The 18,265-nt window shown below is 49.9% G+C and overlaps 1 protein-coding gene across 1 annotated transcript in view; it reads left to right on the forward strand.

Moving 5' to 3' along the window:
- SLC22A8 (solute carrier family 22 (organic anion transporter), member 8) overlaps window positions 1-9,825 on the forward strand; it is a 20,507-nt gene extending 10,682 nt beyond the window's left edge. Inside the window, exons 4-12 of the mRNA XM_010853962.1 lie at window positions 2,219-2,322; window positions 2,843-2,997; window positions 3,719-3,887; window positions 6,137-6,260; window positions 6,475-6,590; window positions 7,702-7,916; window positions 8,828-8,936; window positions 9,073-9,276; window positions 9,355-9,825. Coding sequence (XP_010852264.1) covers window positions 2,219-2,322; window positions 2,843-2,997; window positions 3,719-3,887; window positions 6,137-6,260; window positions 6,475-6,590; window positions 7,702-7,916; window positions 8,828-8,936; window positions 9,073-9,276; window positions 9,355-9,454 — 1,296 coding nt within the window. The 3' untranslated portion in view covers window positions 9,455-9,825. The remainder of the gene's footprint in view (window positions 1-2,218; window positions 2,323-2,842; window positions 2,998-3,718; window positions 3,888-6,136; window positions 6,261-6,474; window positions 6,591-7,701; window positions 7,917-8,827; window positions 8,937-9,072; window positions 9,277-9,354) is intronic.
- The last annotated feature ends 8,440 nt before the right edge of the window (window positions 9,826-18,265 follow it).

Genomic DNA, 18,265 nt, shown 5'->3' on the forward strand with positions numbered 1-18,265 from the left:
TTGGCTAGAGAAGGCAATGGCACCCCACTCCAGTACTCTTGCCTGGAAAATCCCATGGATGGAGGAGCCTGGAAGGCTGCAGTCCATGGGGTCGCTAAGAATCGGATATGACTGAGCAACTTCACTTTCATTTTTCACTTTCATGAGTTGGGGAAGGAAATGGCAACCCACTTCAGTGTTCTTGCCTGGAGAATCCCAGGGACAGGGAGCCTGGTGGGCTGCCGTCTATGGGGTCGCACAGAGTCAGACACGACTGAAGCGACTTAGCAGCATGTTTTGGCTATTGTGAATAGTGCTGATATGAAGGGGTACAAGTATCTATCGAATTATAGTTTTGTCCAGATAAATGCCCAGGAGTGGGATTGTTGGATCATGTGACAACTTTATTTTTAACTTTTTGAGGAATATTCATACTGTGTTCCATAGTGACTGCACCAATTTAATTTCCCATCAATGATGTAGGAAGTTTCCCTTTTCTCCACACCCTTTCCAGCATTTGTTATTTGTAGATCTTTTAATGATGGCCATTGTAACTGATGTGAGGTGATACCTCTTTGCAGTTTTGGTTTGCATTTCTCTAATAAGCAGCAATGTTGGAGCATCTTTTCATATGCCTGTTGGCCAACTGTATGTCTTCTTTGGATCTTGTGCCCATTTTTCGATTGGGTTGTTTGTGTTTTGTTATTGAGTTGTATGAGCTGTTCACGTATTTTGGAAACGAAGTCCTTGTCAGTCTCATCGTTTGCAAATATTTTCTTCCAGTCCATAAGCTATCTTTGCATTTTGTTTATGGTTTCCTTTGCTGTACAAAAGCTTGTAAATTTCATTAGGTCCCATTACTTTTATTTCTATTGAATATTGGCTGTTGTTCTTAATCCAAGCATACGAGGATGATGTCTGCACTGAAATAGCAGTAGTGGAAATAGAAGAATCCAGATTCAAGAATTACTAAGGGATTTCCCTAGTGATCCAGTGGATAAGACTGTGCTTCCACTGCAGGGGCACAGGTTTGATTCCTTTCAGGGAACTAAGATCCCACATGCTGCTGGGGCAGACAGAAAAGAAGAAATAAATATTAAAAAGTTAGAAACTGGAGGATCAAGCAATTGTAACATGGGAGAAAGTGAAGTCGCTCAGTTGTGCTCAACTCTTAGCGACCCCATGGACTGTAGCCTACCAGGCTCCTCTGTCCATGGGATTTTCCAGGCAAGAGTACTGGAATGGGTTGCCATTTAGGAAGGAGTCAAAAAAGGTTGCCGATCACTGTGATTCCGACCTTACAGGGAGAGGGTAATGAGTGTCATTGACTCTACCTTCCAGATAGAGATTTCAAGTAGACAGCTAAATCGTTGGGTCTCAAGGGCAGAAGAAAGGTTGGGCTAAACACAGGGATTTGGAGTCTTCACCATAAAATAGTAATTGAAGTCACAGAAGCAGATGATATTTCCTAGAAAAGTGAATAAAAAGAGGAAGATCCAAGAGGAGCCCTGGGGAACCCTCAAGGGATAGAGAGAAAGAAGACCACAGAGGGAGATAAAGAAGGAAGACCAGGGGGAGGGAGAGGTCAGCAGGGTCAGGGGCTGCCAAAGGGAAGTCAGGTCGGGACCCAGAAGGTTCCACTGGGTTTGAGAAGCAGAGTTTCAGTGGTGTAGTGGGGACAGACTTGGGAAATGAGTGGGACATAAGGACGGGTAACAGCAAGGATGGTTCCTTGTTTCCGAGATTTGGCTTTGAAGGGAAGAGAGAAATGGAGTGAATGTGGAAGGGAAGAGGGCTCTAAGATGGAGAGACTGGAGCACATGCAAATGCAGATGGGGAGGAGTCTGGAGAGGCAGAGAGAGAGAGAGAGACGTAGGTGTGGGCTGGAGGAACGTCCCCTGGAGGAGAGAGGGTGCAGGCAGAGGGACCCGCATTGAGTGTGAGAGGCTGGGGAGCAGACACACAGGGAGCCACTGGACTCGGGTGAGCCTGCGGAGCTTGAGAACAGACCTGGGTGTGTGACAGCTAAAGTGACCAGAAGCCGTATGGCAGGCCACACACGCTGAAGGGCCGTTCTCCTTTCACAGCCACGGGGCAGGGACCCAAGGAGCCCCGGACCAGGCCGAAGGGGATAAGCTAGGGGAACCCAAGCGAGGGCACTGGGAGAGGGAGTGCACACGCGGGGCCCAGGCTGAGTGGGCTGGACTGAGCTGCCTGGCCCCCTCTCTCTCACATGCAGTGGGACTTGGTATGCAACTCCAAAAAACTGAAGGAGCTGGCCCAGTCTATCTTCATGGCAGGCATACTGATTGGCGGGCTCGTGCTGGGAGCCCTGTCTGACAGGTGAGATGCAGGGGCCCCAAAGTGGGGGCCCAACCCATGGAGACCCCCTCCCCCATCTCTGTACCACCCATGCACTCTCAAAGAGGCAAAGAGCTGGGGGAGGTGGGCAAGAGGGTCCCTGCTGTGTGGCCAGCCCCTTCCAGGGCCACTGCCTACCCTCTGCCCTCAAACCTCTACAACTTGAGTCTTCCAGTCTGCCCAGAGCTGGGCCCCAGCCTCAAGGTGTGGCCGTGGAGGTGGACGGATGAATGGCTTGGAGAGGAGTGGTCCTTTGAACCCTGTTCAGGCAACTAAGCTGGGGGTAGAGGAGATCACTCATTAACTCAAACATCTAACTGCAAACTTGTCAACAAAAATAGCAATTACCAGCAAGGCTCTGTCGCGGGAGGGAGTTACATGCCCTGCCTGGCCCTTTGGGAGGTGGAGGGGTGGGGTCCAGCCCTTTGCCCTGAGGCCTGCAGAGTCACTCTCCTTGGCTGGCTCACAGCCGCTAACATCCCTCTTCTTCTTCGAGCTGCAGGTTTGGCCGCAAGCCCATCCTGACCTGCAGCTACCTGCTGCTGGCGGCCAGCGGCTCAGGCGCAGCCTTCAGCCCCACCTTCCCCACCTACACAGTCTTCCGCTTCCTGTGTGGCTTCGGCATCTCAGGCATTACCCTGAGCACCGTCATCTTGAGTGAGCCACAGGGGGAAGGGGCAGGGACCAAGAATTTGGGAAGCAGCCAGCCTGAAGCTGAGAGTGGGGTCTGGGCCCAGCTCAGCACCGGGTGGCCTTGGTCAAGCCAGGCACTACCCCTCTCAGGACCCCAGAGGCCCACTCTGAACAAAAGAAGCATAATAGCAGCAGCTTCAATACTGAGGACTTACCCTGGCCTGGCACCTGCCAGGTACATGATCTCGTTCAGTCCACACACACAAGTAGATTAAAAACAAGGGAACTCATCTGCCACTGGAAAGGCAGTCAAGAATGTGGGCTAGGGGGACTTCCCTGGTGGTCCAGTGGTTAGGAAGCCACCTTGCCATGCAGAGGACATGGGTTCCATCCCTGGTCAGGAAACTAAGATCCTGCATGCCTTGGAACTACTGAACCCAGTGCTCTGGAGCCCAAGCGCCACACTAGAGAGCCTGAGCACCTCAAAGAAGATCCCATGTGCTGCCACCAAGACCTAACTCAGTCAAATTAAAAAAAAAAAAAATGTGGGCTTGGAAATCAGACAAACCTACATTTGAGTCCTGCCTCTTGAACCTCAGTCATAGCATCTCTAAAATGGGGGTGATGAAACTTTAGGGTCAGGGTCAGATCAAGCGGCCAGTAGGGGACAGGAACTGATACCCCTTCTCTGGAGGTGCCCAGGACCCACAAGGGTCTTAACTGGGTCCTTGGGCTCCTCCTGCAGATGTCGAGTGGGTGTCCACCCGGATGCGGGCCATCAAGTCGATTGCAGTCGGTTACTTCTACACCTTTGGACAGTTCATTCTGCCCGGCCTGGCCTATGTCATTCCACAGTGGCGCTGGCTCCAGCTAACCGTGTCCGTTCCCTTCTTTGCCTTCTTTCTGTTGTCCTGGTATGTGGCCCCTCTTCTTCAGTGCGCCTCCTTGGGCCTGCCGGGATCAAATAAGAGGAGCTCATGCCTGACCAGGCTGGCTGATTCTGTCTGTCCTGAGACACCCTGAGATGGTCAGGAAGGGGGTTCCTGGGAGGAGGAACTGCACATAGAGGTGTGGCTCTGGAGGGAGCACCCAGGGGGGACCCAGGGCAGTAGAAAATGAGGGTAAGTTGACGTGGTTGGGTGAGGGGCAGACCAGAAAGCAGAGAGGCCTCAGCTTCACATGGAGGAACAGAGAATGCCTCTGAAGATGCCTGGGGTGCTGAAAGGCCTGACCAAGCTTCTGTTTGTGACAGAGTTACACAGAAAGGCAGACCCAAGCCGGGGGGGTGGGCGGGGGATGAGAGACAGGGGGAGGTGACTGTGTGGGAAGGTGGGGCTTGGGGCATTTTTGAAGGAAAAGTCCTTAGAGTCTGGGGACTCCTGGATTTGAGGTATAAAGGAAAGGAAAGCTGGAACTTCCCAGGTGGTTCAGTGGTTAAGATTCTGTGCTTCCACTGCAGGGGGCACGGGTTCCATCCCTGGTTGGGGAAGTTCCACGTGCTGAATAGTGTGGCCAAAAAAAGGAAAAGAAAGCTCCAACTTTCTTTGGAGAACCTGGGAGAATCGAGGAGTCTGATTCAATGATGAAGATGGGAAACCAAATTGTGTGTGGTAGTTGATAGCAGGACCCAAAGAATAGGAAATATTGAACAAACTCAGGAGCAGAAATGAAGTCTTGGAGAACCCTTTATCCAGCACTTACTATATGTGAGGCCCTGTTCTGGGCATCAGTCCACATCATCCTGACGCTTACAGCATCTGTGTGTGAAGGGTGCATTAGTATTCCCATTTTACAGATGAGTAAACAGAGGTTCGATGAGGTGAAGCAATCTCTGAAGGTTGTGCAAAAAGACACAGGACTGGAATGGGGCCTCCATTTGAAAATGAAAATAAGCTCCCAGGCAGATGGACAATCTTGCAGTGAGAGAGACGGTCAGAGGGTCTGGGGTGAAACTGGGCATGTCCACAGCCTAGGATGGGAGCTGAGAGTTAGGAGGCAAAATAAGGGTCAGCAGGCCCCTTCATTGTGTGACTTGAGACAAGCTTCACCCATTCTAAGCCTCAAGATTTTCCTAGGCAAAGTGGAGATACTAATGCCTCTCACCCAGAGCCTGGTCCATAGAAAGGTTCACCAATTGTCATTATTTTCCGGAAGAGCAGGATGGAACCTAGACCCTGGCTATGGGGTTTGGGAGGAAGTCATGAATCATTCTGGTAGGTGCAGGCTGAGAAAACTATCCGGGCAGAAACAAGACCACAAGAGCAGGTAGCAATGGGCCCAGTAGGCTGCCACTACCAGCTGGACCAAAGGTCTAGGCCAGGAGACCAGTGTCCACTCCCCAGAGGGTCTCACTGGAGCCAGGTCCTGGATGCCTGTGGGGGCCGCAGCCAGAGCAGACCCCTGGGATCAGACTTTTCCAAGCATCCCTCCTGTCTCCCCACACCTCTGCCTCCTGCATTTCTCTTCATCTTAGTGACCCTCGGGGATTGCTCAGAGTGAACCCACCCCAAAAGGACAGCCCAGGGGTCAGGGAGAGTGAGGTTAGCCACACACTTGGCAACCCCAAGCTCCCCTGCTGCTCTTGCAAACCCCCCGCACCCAGCAGAGTTGGCCTTTTGCAGGGAGAATCAAAGAGTGCTTGGACCCACTCCCTAGACCACAACCCTGCGCTTAGCACTTAACCCCCTTCCTAAGATGCCCTGGGGCTGTAGCCCTGCCCCAACCTTCTCCCAGGACCTGGAATTTGGCCCAAGGAAGGCTGGGTGCATGAACGCACAAGACCCTCCTGCAGTCCAGTCTCGAAAGTGCCGTCCCTTCCCCAGGCCCCACCTGCCTTGGTCTAGGACTCAAGGGTCATAGCTCAAAAAGACACCCAAGGACAACAAACAACCCAAGTTGCAAGGTGGGTGGCAGTGGGGAGAGTGGGTGTAGGGGAAAGGCTCTTCTGGAAAGGGAAGAAGAGATCTCTGGAATTTGTGTTGGTTGCAGGCAGCCCAGGTGCAAAGCCTGGCCAAGTTTAAATTCCATGAAATCTGTAGTAAGGCAACTCAGGTTTCTGGGCCTCCTTCTTTCTGGCACATGATCTCGTTCCAGCCTCTTAGAGAGCTTCTGGCGTTGGGAGGTTGGGGGCAGGGAGATACTGTGACTTGCTTCTGGCCCTCAGGTGGCTGCCAGAGTCCATCCGCTGGATGGTCCTATCTGGAAGATCCTCCAAGGCCCTGAAGACACTCCGGCAGGTGGCAGCCTTCAACGGGAAGAAGGAGGAAGGAAAGAAACTCAGCCTGGAGGTAGAGGCTGAGGGGGATTATGGTCTGGGGCAGGAACCCAGGCTCTGCTATTGCACTATCCCCTTCCTATTGCCTCCATTTCCTCTGCCCACAAGCCTACCTCTGATGAGCTAAGCAAGCTTCTTTAAAGCCGCCAGGCCTGCACTGCCCTCTCTTCTTCCTGCTGCCCACCAGCTGGTCACTAATGCACCCCTCCCCTTCCTCTGCCCCCAAGGAGATCAAGCTCAACACGCAGAAAGAAGTGGCCTTGGCCAAGGCCAAGCGCAGCGTAGCTGACCTGTTCCGGACACCCGTCCTGCGCCGAATGACCTTCTGTCTTTCCCTGGCCTGGTAACCCACCGCCCCTCCCTGCCCACACCCTAGCACCCCTGCCGAGCAGGTGTCATGAACAAGGTCTCTGACAGGCTCACCTACAGACAAGGCCTGAGTACCTGCAAGAAGAGTAGAGGTATCCCCTCCTCGGAGCTGCCCCTGCCCAGCCTCAAACCCCAGAAATCCCTCGCATCCCTGCCCCACAGACAGGTCCAGCCATCAGGGTCTGCTTTCCCCTGGAGTCACACCTACCTTACCCACAAGGCAGATGCTCCAAACCCCTTCACCAGCTCATATCTCACAATGTGAGCTGTGCCTCTCTGTTCTTGCCCCCCACCCCCAACTGGTCCAGCTCTGCTCTCTGGGACCCCACAGAACAAGGCTAGTGCTCAGGGCTGCAAGATTTAACAACAGAAATCATGTTTCTCCTGAATCTTCTCTTTTGCCCGCCATCCCACCACTCCTTCAAAGCCCTTTCCGCAACCTGGTTCTGAGTCCCTTCATCCCGGCCATCGCCACGTGGAAAGGATTCACTGTGTCCAGGAATGCTTCCCCTCAAAGAGGACTCCCACAACTCTGAGAGGGAGAGAGGAGGCATCTCATTCACAAGCACAGCCCTGGGGATGTTCTCCTCCCCCATTCTGAGTGCTAGACCATTACCCAACCAAAACAGATCTTTTGCTGCCTCCTTTGGTCTGCGTTGGAGAAGGAAATGGCAACCCACTCCAGTGTTCTTGCCTGGAGAATCTCAGGGACGGCAGAGCCTGGTGGGCTGCCGTCTACGGGGTCGCACAGAGTCGGACACAACTGAAGCGACTTAGCAGCAGCAGCAGCAGCAGTTGGTCTCCAAGAGTCCCCCCAGTATCAGTATCCTCTGGAGTCAATTATATGGCTCTTGTCACCCTACTTTAAACCATGCCTATGTCAGACATAACCAATCAATCCCAGCATGCTCTCACTGAGCCCAGACGGATCAGAAGCCTCAAAATGGCACTGAAGCAGACCATACCAATCCATTGCAGCTGGGACAAGAAATGAAACTCTTCATCATCCTGTTGACCCAATGAGCGGCATGGGGAGAGGCCCGCAGCTGGCTGTGGGTCATAACTGATCACTCTCTGCCCCTCAGGTTTTCCACCGGTTTTGCCTACTACAGTTTGGCTATGGGCGTGGAGGAATTTGGAGTTAACCTCTACATCCTCCAGCTCATCTTTGGCGGGGTCGACGTCCCAGCCAAGTTCATCACTATGCTGGCCATAAGCTATCTGGGCCGGCACACCACTGAGGCTGCTCTTCTGCTCCTGGCAGGAGGGTGCATCCTGTCGCTCATCTTTGTGCCTGCAGGTGAGAAGCTGGCACTACTCCCAGAACCCTCTGAGAGAGGCTGACCTACGTCTGTGGGCCTCGCAGGCTGGGAGTAAGGTTCCAGGGACTCCAGTTCTGCAGGATCTTCCTCTCTCTTCCCTTCAGCAGTGCCCTGTGCTCTCTGGGGCCCAGGTTTCTCATCTAGAAAATAACTCAGTTGGGCTAGATGCTATCAAAGATCCTTTCCAGACCTGACTCAGACCAGGCAGAGTATGGTGGTGTCTGCACCGTGTGAGGAATTGCGTGGTCTGAATGACTTGGTTGCAGAAAACGAGCTTGGATGGGGAAACATCAGAGCCTAGTGACCAAGAAACACTCTGCTGCCTACTTCACCATGACCTTGGAAAAGCCAATTTTACTTTATATTGAAAAAATAAAGTAAAGTGGGGGGATGTTCCCAGGCAGCACTTGTGGTAAAGAACCTGTCTGCCGATGCAGGAGACGGAAGAGACACGAGTTTGATCCCTGGGTTGGGAAGATCCCCTGGAGGAGAGCATGGTAACTCACTCTGGTATTCTTGCTTGGAGAATCCCAGGGACAGAGTAGCCTGGTGGGCTACAGTCTATGGGGTTACAAAGAGTCAAACATGACTGAAGCTACTTAGCACAGATGCACACATGGGTTAATACACCAACATCTTCCCAAAGGAACTGGACTAAAAAGATACAATAAACTATGAGAATAAGGAATCAGAGTCAGGGAAAGACCCAAAGGCAGCAGGACAGAAGCCCACACAGCCCTGGGGATAGCAGAGGGGCTATTAGTTGGCTTTAAGTTTGAATCTGAGCTTCCCAGCAACCAAAACTAAAAGGGAGAGGAGGTCTCCGAGGAGTGAGAACACTCGGGGACTCCTGAGCCCCAAGGCTCACCTTGTTTTCTTTCCTCTGCAGATTTGATGACCCTGAGGACAGTACTGGCTGTGTTTGGGAAGGGATGCTTATCCGGCTCCTTCAGCTGCCTCTTCCTCTTCACAAGCGAGCTATACCCCACAGTCACTCGGTAGGTGCTGGGCATGGGGCTGGCCCAGCCAAAGGATACAGGGGCAGGTGGAATTGTGGACCTGATCCAGGAGCCCCAGAGCCATTCTCTGAGAATGCATGCACAGGCTGCCAACCTCTGCTCTGAACTATCCCAGGCAAACAGGTATGGGCATAAGTAATATGTGGGCCCGCGTGGGAAGCATGACAGCCCCCCTGGTGAAAATCACGGCGGAGCTGAAACCCTTCATCCCCAATGTCATCTTTGGGAGCATCGCCCTCCTGGGAGGCAGTGCAGCCCTCTTCCTGCCTGAGACACTCAATCGGCCCTTGCCAGAGACTATTGAGGATGTAGAAAACTGGTCAGTCCCCTGCCTCTGGCCCCAGCAGTCCTCCTCCGTGGGGAAGCCCAGGGCTTTTCCTGAGCTCTCTTTCCCTAGGTCCCTGCGGACTAAGCAGTCAAAGCAGGAGCCAGAAGCAGAAAAGGCATCCCAGAGGATCCCTCTGCAGCCTCATGAGCCAGGCCTGGACCCCAGCTGAAGGCAACAGACCCTCGTTCCCTGCCCTCCACAAACAAATCCCAGCCAGGTCCTTGCCTGTCTCTGGGCTCTGAGGACACCTTGGGGAGGGCCTGGGCACATCCATGCTCCTAGGACATAGTCTTTTGAGACCTTGCAGGAGTCATCTCCACCACCTCTGGAGCCCCCTCAGCCCAGCCCGGGCCAGTTCAAAGGTTTGGCCACAGGCCTTTGCACACCCCACCTTGCCCTCACCCTCCCCCCGCAGCCCAGACCCTGCCATTCTGTCCAGCCCTTCCCCACTGGCCACTTCCCTCATTGTTTCCACCCTCTTCCCCTTCTTGTGCCCACCCCTTTCTTCAACAAGAGGTTTCAATAAATGGCAATGAAGAATTCAAGCCCTGCTGCTCAGGAACGGGGGTGGAAAAGGGGGAAGGCCCCGGTGTGGACATGCGAGTGTGCAATTCTGTTCATCCGCACTGGCATGCACATGCCAGATACATGCAGGTGCAGGTATATATGTACGTGTGAGCTGGGCTGATGTGAACATGTGTGTGTAGTTTGAGCATACCGAGGTGTGTATACACCAAGCCTGTATTAGTCTACTCTGATTGCTGTAACAACATGCCACAGACCAGATCCTTGAAACAATTTCTTCCTCACAGTCCTGGAGGCTGGAAAGTCCAAGATCAAGGTGCTGGCAGGCTCAATTCCTGGTGTCCATGCCCGTGTGATGGACAGAGGCACATGCCTCCTGGTGGGGGCCTCACTTGCAGATAATCAGATACCTTCTCACTGTATCCTTGCATGGCAGAACAAGGAGAGATAAAGCAAGCTTTCTGGTTTCTCTCCTACTAAGGGCACTAATCCCATCATGCGGGTCCCAGCCCCATGACTCATCTAAATCTAATTACCTCTCAAAGATCCCACCTCCTACTACAGCCACATTGTTGTTCAGTCACTAAGTTGTGTCTGATTATTTGCAAAGCCATGGACTGCAGCACACAAGCCTTCCCTGTCCTTCACTATCTCCCAGAGTCTGCACAAACTCATGCCACGGAGTCAATGATGCCATCCAACCATCTCATTTTCTGTCACTCCTTACTCTTCCTGCCCTCAATCTTTCCCAGCATCAGTGTCTTTCCCAATGAGTCGGCTCTTTGCATCAGGTTGCCAAAGGATTGGAGCTTCAGCTTCAGCATCAGTCCTTCCAATGATTATTCAGTGTTGGTTTCCTATAGGATTGACTGGTTTGATCTCCTTGCTGTCCAAGGGACTCTCAAGAGTCTTCTCCAGCACCACAGTTCAAAAGCATCAGTTCTTTGGGGTTCAGCCTTCTTCATGGCCAACACTCACATCCATACATGACTACTGGAAAAACCATAGCTTTGACTATATGGACCTTTGTCACCACCACCACCTTAGGGGTCACAAAACAGTCTATGGCAAATCTTGTCCTTGGAAATACCACGTGTGTATCTACATGTCCCATTAGGCATGTCATCACTTGATTGAACAAGCCCAGAGTGCCTGCAGACAGAAGCCAGGGCTCCTAAAACCATGACCTCCTTTAGCCCGATCACTCCAAGTCTCTGATCCAAGTCCCAGCCCTGCACACACCAGGTATCTTTGTCTCCTATTTAACCAAGAAAACTGCAGCCATAACAATACAGTTGATATCTGCCACCATGTTTCCCAAGTTTGTCCCAATCACAGAAGAAAATCATCTTCTCATTGGGGCTTTGTGTCCAGCCTCTCCCACCAGCAGCCATCTGCTTTCCCTTGGGTCTCTGCCCTTTCTCTCTCTCCTGGCTCCTTCCCATCACCAGTTAAATAAACCCAAGCCTCGCCTATCTGAAAACAAGCCAACCCACCAATCTTCCTTGGATGCCATTTCTCCCTCCACAGCCACACTGTCTCTTTCTCCCCTTCAAAGCCAATCTTCTCAAAGTTCCCATCTGCCTCCCCTGCCTCCACTTTCTAACCTCATCCAGACTGTGCTCTGGCTCCCACCCTTCTCTGAAAATGTTTTCACCCAGGACAGTCATCACCCCCTGTGCCAAATCCATAGGTCATTGGTTATCCCTCATCTTACTTGATCTCACAAAAGATTTCATTCTATTGGTCATGACTTCCTCTTTGGATTCTGAGATGCCATGTCCTTGCAAATCCCTCCCACACTCTGGCTGCTCCTTCTAAGTCTCTTTTGGGTTTTTTCCTGTAAAGGCTACAGCAATCACTTTGTCTGTCCTTCATCCACCCCTTCCTCAAGGGTCTACATTCCACAGAACCTGTTAACTTAATGGTTAACATGACCTTGCACCTCTGATCATGATTGGTTGGACCAGAAAGCACTCTGGATCCAAATCTCATTAATCACATGTTCCCTCCTGGGCTAGAATTTGGGTCATGGAGGTTCTGGTTCATCTCTGTGTCTTGTCCTAAGAAAGCAAGTTAACATGAGGGTGGGCTGCCTCAGATAAAAGCAGAACAGAAAAAATCAGTTGCAGAGAAGGAATAAAGCAGCTGCACAGAGAGAAAAAGACAACATGAGCCCAGATAAACAGATAAGCAAACGGTGAGACCATTTGCATTGATCTTTAATGGATTCCGGGTCCCAATTCCTCTCAATCCCAGATGCACTTTCAGCCCCTGGTTTGTCTCAAATATTTTGAATTCTCTGAATAAATTCCTTTCTTTTTAAGCTCAACTCAAGGGTTTCTGTTCCTTATAACCAAACAATTCCAAAAGCAATTTCTTTATCATCTCTTAGTACTACATTTTCCAAAACCCTTTAAATGGACCTCTTCCTCTAGGATTCTTTGTCAGCCATGTCCAATGAAAATATAATACAAGCCACCTGTGTAATTTTAAAATTCCTAGTAACTATTTTTTAAGTTAAAAAGATGAAATTAATCTTAATACTGTAATATTTTTGTTTAATGCAAATATATCTATACATCACCATTTTATCATGTTAAATATAAAAGTTAACAGTGAGATATTTCATAGCTTTAATTCACACTAGTCCTCAGAATCTATATCCATTTTACCCTAATAGCATATCCCAATTCAGATCAGCTCAATACTAGCACCCAGAGTCCTTGCTAGTACATATTAGTACACCATTCTAGACAGCTCAGACACACATGTTCAGTTGCTCAGTTGTGTCTGACTCTTTGCAACCCATGGACTGCAGCACTCCAGGCTTCCCTGTCCTTCACTATCTCCCAGCGTATTTTGTTCAGACTCGTGTCTATTGCATCGATGATGTCACCCAACCATCTCATCCTCTGTTGTCCCCTTCTCCTCCTGCCATCAATCTTTCCCAGCACTGGGGTCTTTTCCAGTGAGACGGCTCTTCACAACAGATGGCCAAAGCATTGGAGCTTCAGCTTCAGTATCAGTCCTTCCAATGAATATTCAGGGTTGATTTCCTTTGGGATTGACTGGTTTGATCTCCTTGCTGTCCAAGGGACTCTCAAGACACACTGCAGGGCTTCAGCTGTCAGCCACAGAGCTAATTACTCTCAAGTCTGTATTTAGATATACTCTCAAATCTGGAAACCTTAATAAACATAAACTAGATCATATTACACCCCTACCTCAGTTTTTTGGTGACATCCCATTGGGATAAAGTCTAAACTCTGTTATAAGGCCAGTCATGATCAGGCCCCAACCTGATCAAGCCAACAAAGGCTTCAGTTTTTAACACTTTCCACTTTGCACCCTGAAATCTAGCCTCATCTCACTTCTTTCAGTTCCTAGACTGCACCAACTTCTCTTTTGCCTGCCCTTCATACTGCCTAGCACTTGACTTCTCCCTATCCAACCCCCACCACATTTGACTTAGGATCAGCTGACAATGAGATCATCAATGTCTCCTCTTGGTTTGAGTGGGTCTCAATCTAGAGAGAAAAGAATTGGGCTCAGAGAAAAGAACAATGACCCTCTCACCCCACTCCCATCTTTCACTTGTCCAGAATTCAGGGTGGCTCCCAGGACATCCTAGCCATGACCATTCTTGTGCTGTATCTAGATGTTTATTGAAAAGACACACAGGAACTTAAGGGAAGATACTCCAGCTCTACCCACTTTCCCTACTCCCTTCTCTCTGTCCCTGAACCAAGCCTCCAACTGGCTCAGTGAATTGCTATCCAATATGGAGCAGCTCACTTGGGCAGCATCATTCTGAGCTGGTTACTCAGAACCTCATTGATTACTACACTCACATCCAGACTTTTGGATGAATTCCTAATTTCTGTACCACCCACTGGCTAGGGTAGCCAGGCCACAAAGCACAAAGCTCACAATTTGGCTCCTTGTTCAGAATGCTGCTGTGAGCCTAGCAAGCACTTGGAGTCTGCCAGGCTTCTCTCCAGGTCAGTCATTTCAAACTCACACTTAGGGCATGTGATCTGAGCAAAAATGCTTTCGTAATCTATAAATCATTTATTTGAAAAGTCTCACAAAATAATCAAAATCAAAGTCACGGGTAGAATGACTTCCCTGGAGGTCCAGTGGCTAAGGCTCTGTGCTCCCAATGCAGGAGACCCAGGTTCAATCCCTGGTCAGGGAACTAGATCCCACGTGCCTCATTGAAGATTGAAGATCCCATGTGATGCAACTGAGACCCAGCACAGCCAAATAAATTTTAAAAATTTTAATCACTGGTCGTCACATCTTAAGGGCTTTCCAGGTGGAGCTAGTGGTAAAGAACCCGCCTGCCAATGCAGGAGACATAAAAGACACAGGTTAGATCCCTGGGTTGGGAAGATCCCCTGGAGGAGAGGGCATGGCAACCCACTCCAGTATTCTTGCCTAAAGAAGCCCCATGGACAGAGGAGCCTGACAGGCTACGTCCAAAGGGTCACAAAGAGTCGGACACTACTGAAGCAACTTTGCACACACACACACCTTAAATTCCACTTGTTTAATAGAATAAAGTTGTACAAAATATGGATGTCTCAGGAAATCTGGGATATGTGATGGCTGCTAATGTGGTAGAAAGAGCAATGGAATCAGGAGGTCTGAGTTTGAGATTTGCTTGCTGTGTGATCATAAATCCCTTGACTACTCTGAGCCTTGGTAGGAAGTTGTCACCTGGGTGCTGGCATTCATTGTTAATGGCATGTGGTTCTGTGGCTCTTGGCCAATCAGAAGTCCACAGATTTGACCCCTACTTGGTGAGCATGGCCAGAACTTAAGTCCACATTCCAGTCAGCACAGAGGAGTCCAACTCTGGGTGTTTCATGACCCAGAATGTCCCTAAAGGATAGTTCCTGGCACTACAAATCATTTGCCATGGGAGCAATTCCACCCAGAAGCTCATTGTGAAATGGGAGGCTGATGGGAAATCTCCTCACTAACCTTATGATCCCAGGAGCCAACCACAGTTCAGTCTCTGGAGTTTCCATCTGAGCCTCTTCCAGACTTAGCCTGGCTTAAGGCTGGCCAGGCACTAAGGAGGGAGCTCTTCTCCCTAGGCAGGATTGGACACAGGCTCAGAGAAGGAGGGTGCTCATAGGGGCTCATATCCCCCCCACCCACTGCCCTTGGCACTCCACCCTCTCCCCCATGAGGGCACCAAGTCCTGGCAGGAGACTGGCCCCAGAACCCCCAAGCTGTTTGTCCAGCTGTCTTCACATCCCCAGGTCACAGGGCTCTTATATACCTTGGCCTGGAAAATGTTGTCAGGCATCTGGATACCCACTGGGTCCCAGCCCAGAACCAACACTGGATGGGGAGGAGGGAAGCTGGGAGAGTCCTGTCTCTCTCTGGGCCTCCCCTATTCTATTGCGTACATAGGAGGCCAGATGGTCTCCAAGAGCTCTTTGGCTGGGCAGTCCACTCCTCTAGAGTAGCATTTAAGAACCTGGCTTTGAAGCTAGAATAGGTTTGAGCCAGTTTACGATTTCATGTACCCCAGGACATCAATAGACAATAAATACTCTTCCAACTTCACACACAGAAGTGTAGTTTGTGGAAACTGTGAGCTGATGACGGAGCATCTTGACTTCTTACAAGAGAAGTCAGAAATCAAACTCAACAAGACTCAGAGATCTGTGCCCAGAGGAATTGAAAAATGCCCCTTCCCTTCTCAACCCTTCGCATTGGCTAATGGGTACAGGGCCTGGTGTATCTCCCAAAAAACTATGGGACCCTAGTAATCCATGTGTTCAGACACACGCCAAAATCTCTGAGGTGGGAAATGGAGCAATCAATAGGCAGCAGATTACAGAGAAGGACAGTCAGAGACCCCAAATGGAAACACATTACGAAGGGCAAAAAAAGTCTTTCGTGGTAACCTGAGCCCAGTAATCGAGCTAAAACACGGTGGGAAAGGTTGTTGGCCTGGACACAGGAGGACCGGAGTCCTGATTCAGCCACTCCAGTGGCGAAACTGGCTGTGTAGGCAAAACTAGGGGAAGACCTGCAGCACTTTGGGGCCCGAGCTACTCAGGGGAGGAAGAGGAGGTCTCATTTTCAGCTCACAAAAATTTCCCCATTCAAATAAGCCCGCGGGGATTCTTAGAAATATGTTGATAGGAATCACGCATTTGACTGCACTGTCCTTTGCCAAGCAGGTATGGGATTGATCACTATACAAAAGAAGTCTGAGAGCATCTTCTAAGGTAGGGTTTCTGATCATTATTGACATTTTAGCTCCAAAAATTACTGGTTACGGGGAGCTGGCTTGTGTACTGCAGGATGTTCAGTACCATCCCCAGACTCTCCCCACCAGGTGCCAGTAGCACCATCACCCCTACTAGTGACAATGTCTCCAGACAGGGCCAAATGTCCCTGGGAAGCAAGTGTGTGTGTTAGTCACTCACTCATGTCTGACTTTGCAACCCCATGGACTATAGCCCACCAGGCTCCTCTGTCCATGGGATTCTCCAGACAAGAATACTGGAGTGAGTTGCCACTCCCTTCTCCTGGGGATCTTCCCGACCCGGAGATCTTCCTGACCCAGGGATCAAACCTGCGTCTCCTGCATTGCAGGCAGATTCTTTACAGTCTGAGCCACTAAAGAAGCCTCCCTGGGGGGCAAAAATCTCCCCCAGTGGAGAATTCACTGTTCTGGGGGTAAGGTGTCCCAGGCACATTTTCTCTCTAAATTCAGTGTGATAGTCTCACCTTTAGACCAGAAACAAATAATAAGAACAGCTTATGATCATTGAGCCACAGGGCAGGGATCTTTACCTGTATTTGCTCATTTAACGCTCCAGTGAGGCAGGCACAACTAGTATCCCCACCTTGCAAACAAGGACACTGAGATACAGAGGAGTTTAGCAACTTGCCCACAGCCAGTAAGTATGAAGTGAGGACTTGGATCCAAGTAATCTGACTCTGGAGTCCATGTTTTATATAATATACACTGTGCAAAGTAAAGGCAAGAAGCTGTAAACCCAAAATCTATATGTATTTTGGGCTTCCCTGTGGCTCAGCTGGTAAAGAATCCGCCTGCAATGCGGGAGACCTGGGTTCTATCCCTGAGTTGGGAAGATCCCCTGGAGAAGGGAAAGGTTACCCACCCCAGTATTCTGGCCTGGAGAATTCCATGGACTGTATAGTCCATGGGATCACAAAGAGTCAGACACAACTGAGCGACTTTCACATATGTGTTTTACCCTAACAGAGTATCTCAATTTCAGTTCAGTCACTCAGTCACGTCCAACTCTTTGCAACCCCATAGACTGCAGCACACCAGGCTTCCCTGTTCATCACCAACTCTCAGAGCTTGCTCAAACTCATGTCTATCAAGTCGGTGATGCCATCCAACCATCTCATCCTCTGTTGTCTCCTTCTCCTCCTGCCTTCAGTCTTTCCCAGCATCAGGGTCTTTTCCAGTGAGTCAGTTCTTTGCATCAGGTGGCCAAAATATTGGAGTTTCAGCTTCAACATCAGTTCTTCCAATGAATATTCAGGACTGATTGCCTTTAGGATGGACTGGTTTGATCTCCTTGCAGTCCAAAGGACTCTTAAGAGTCTTCTCCAACACCACAATTCAAAAGCATCAATTCTTTGGCACTCAGCTTTCTTTATAGTCCAACTCTCACATCCATACATGACTACTGGAAAAACCGTAGCTTTGACTAGACGGACCTTTGTTGAAAAAGTAATGTCTCTGCTTTTTAATATGCTATCTAGGTTGGTCATAGCTTTTCTTCCAAGAAGCAAGCGTCTTTTAATTTCATGGCTGCAGTCACCATCTGCAGTGATTTTGGAGCCCAAAAAAATAAAGCTGATCTCAATTTGGATCAGCTCAAGTCAAACACTCAGTAGTAGCTAGCAGCTACCATACTGGATGCTCTCTTGACAACCCCAAGTTAAGATCCAACCAGTAGGATCCCATAGAAACCCACCCAATCAGAGCTCGGCAGTGCCCTGAGCATGAGAGAACTGGACTGGGAAGCCAAACTATTGGAGGAAATCAAGTGAATGTCTTAGAGTTGTAGCTAAAAGTAAAATAAGTTCATGCTTATTGTGAAGGAGGAGGAGAAGACGAAGGAGAAAAAAAAAAGAAGAGAAGGAAAAGAAGAAGCTATAGATAGGAGACAAGATAAAGGAAAATTTTGAATCAGGATGAACAAGAAAATAGAAACTGAGATACTGAAAGACTCAATCTACATGTATGATGTTAGTCTGAGATCCCACTGCTTCAAAAGTAGTCTTTGGCCTTTTTTGTGTCTTCCAATTGAACAAAGCTATGGTCCTGTATGATGTAAGCAGTCAGGACTTCCCTGGTGGTCCAGCGGTTAAGAATTCACTTTGCAATACAGGGGACATGGGTTTGATTCCTGGTCAGAGAACTAAGATCCCACATGCT

Source organism: Bison bison, unplaced genomic scaffold (assembly GCF_000754665.1).
Source record: "Bison bison bison isolate TAMUID 2011002044 unplaced genomic scaffold, Bison_UMD1.0 scf7180017864334, whole genome shotgun sequence".
Taxonomy (NCBI): Eukaryota; Metazoa; Chordata; class Mammalia; order Artiodactyla; family Bovidae; genus Bison; species Bison bison.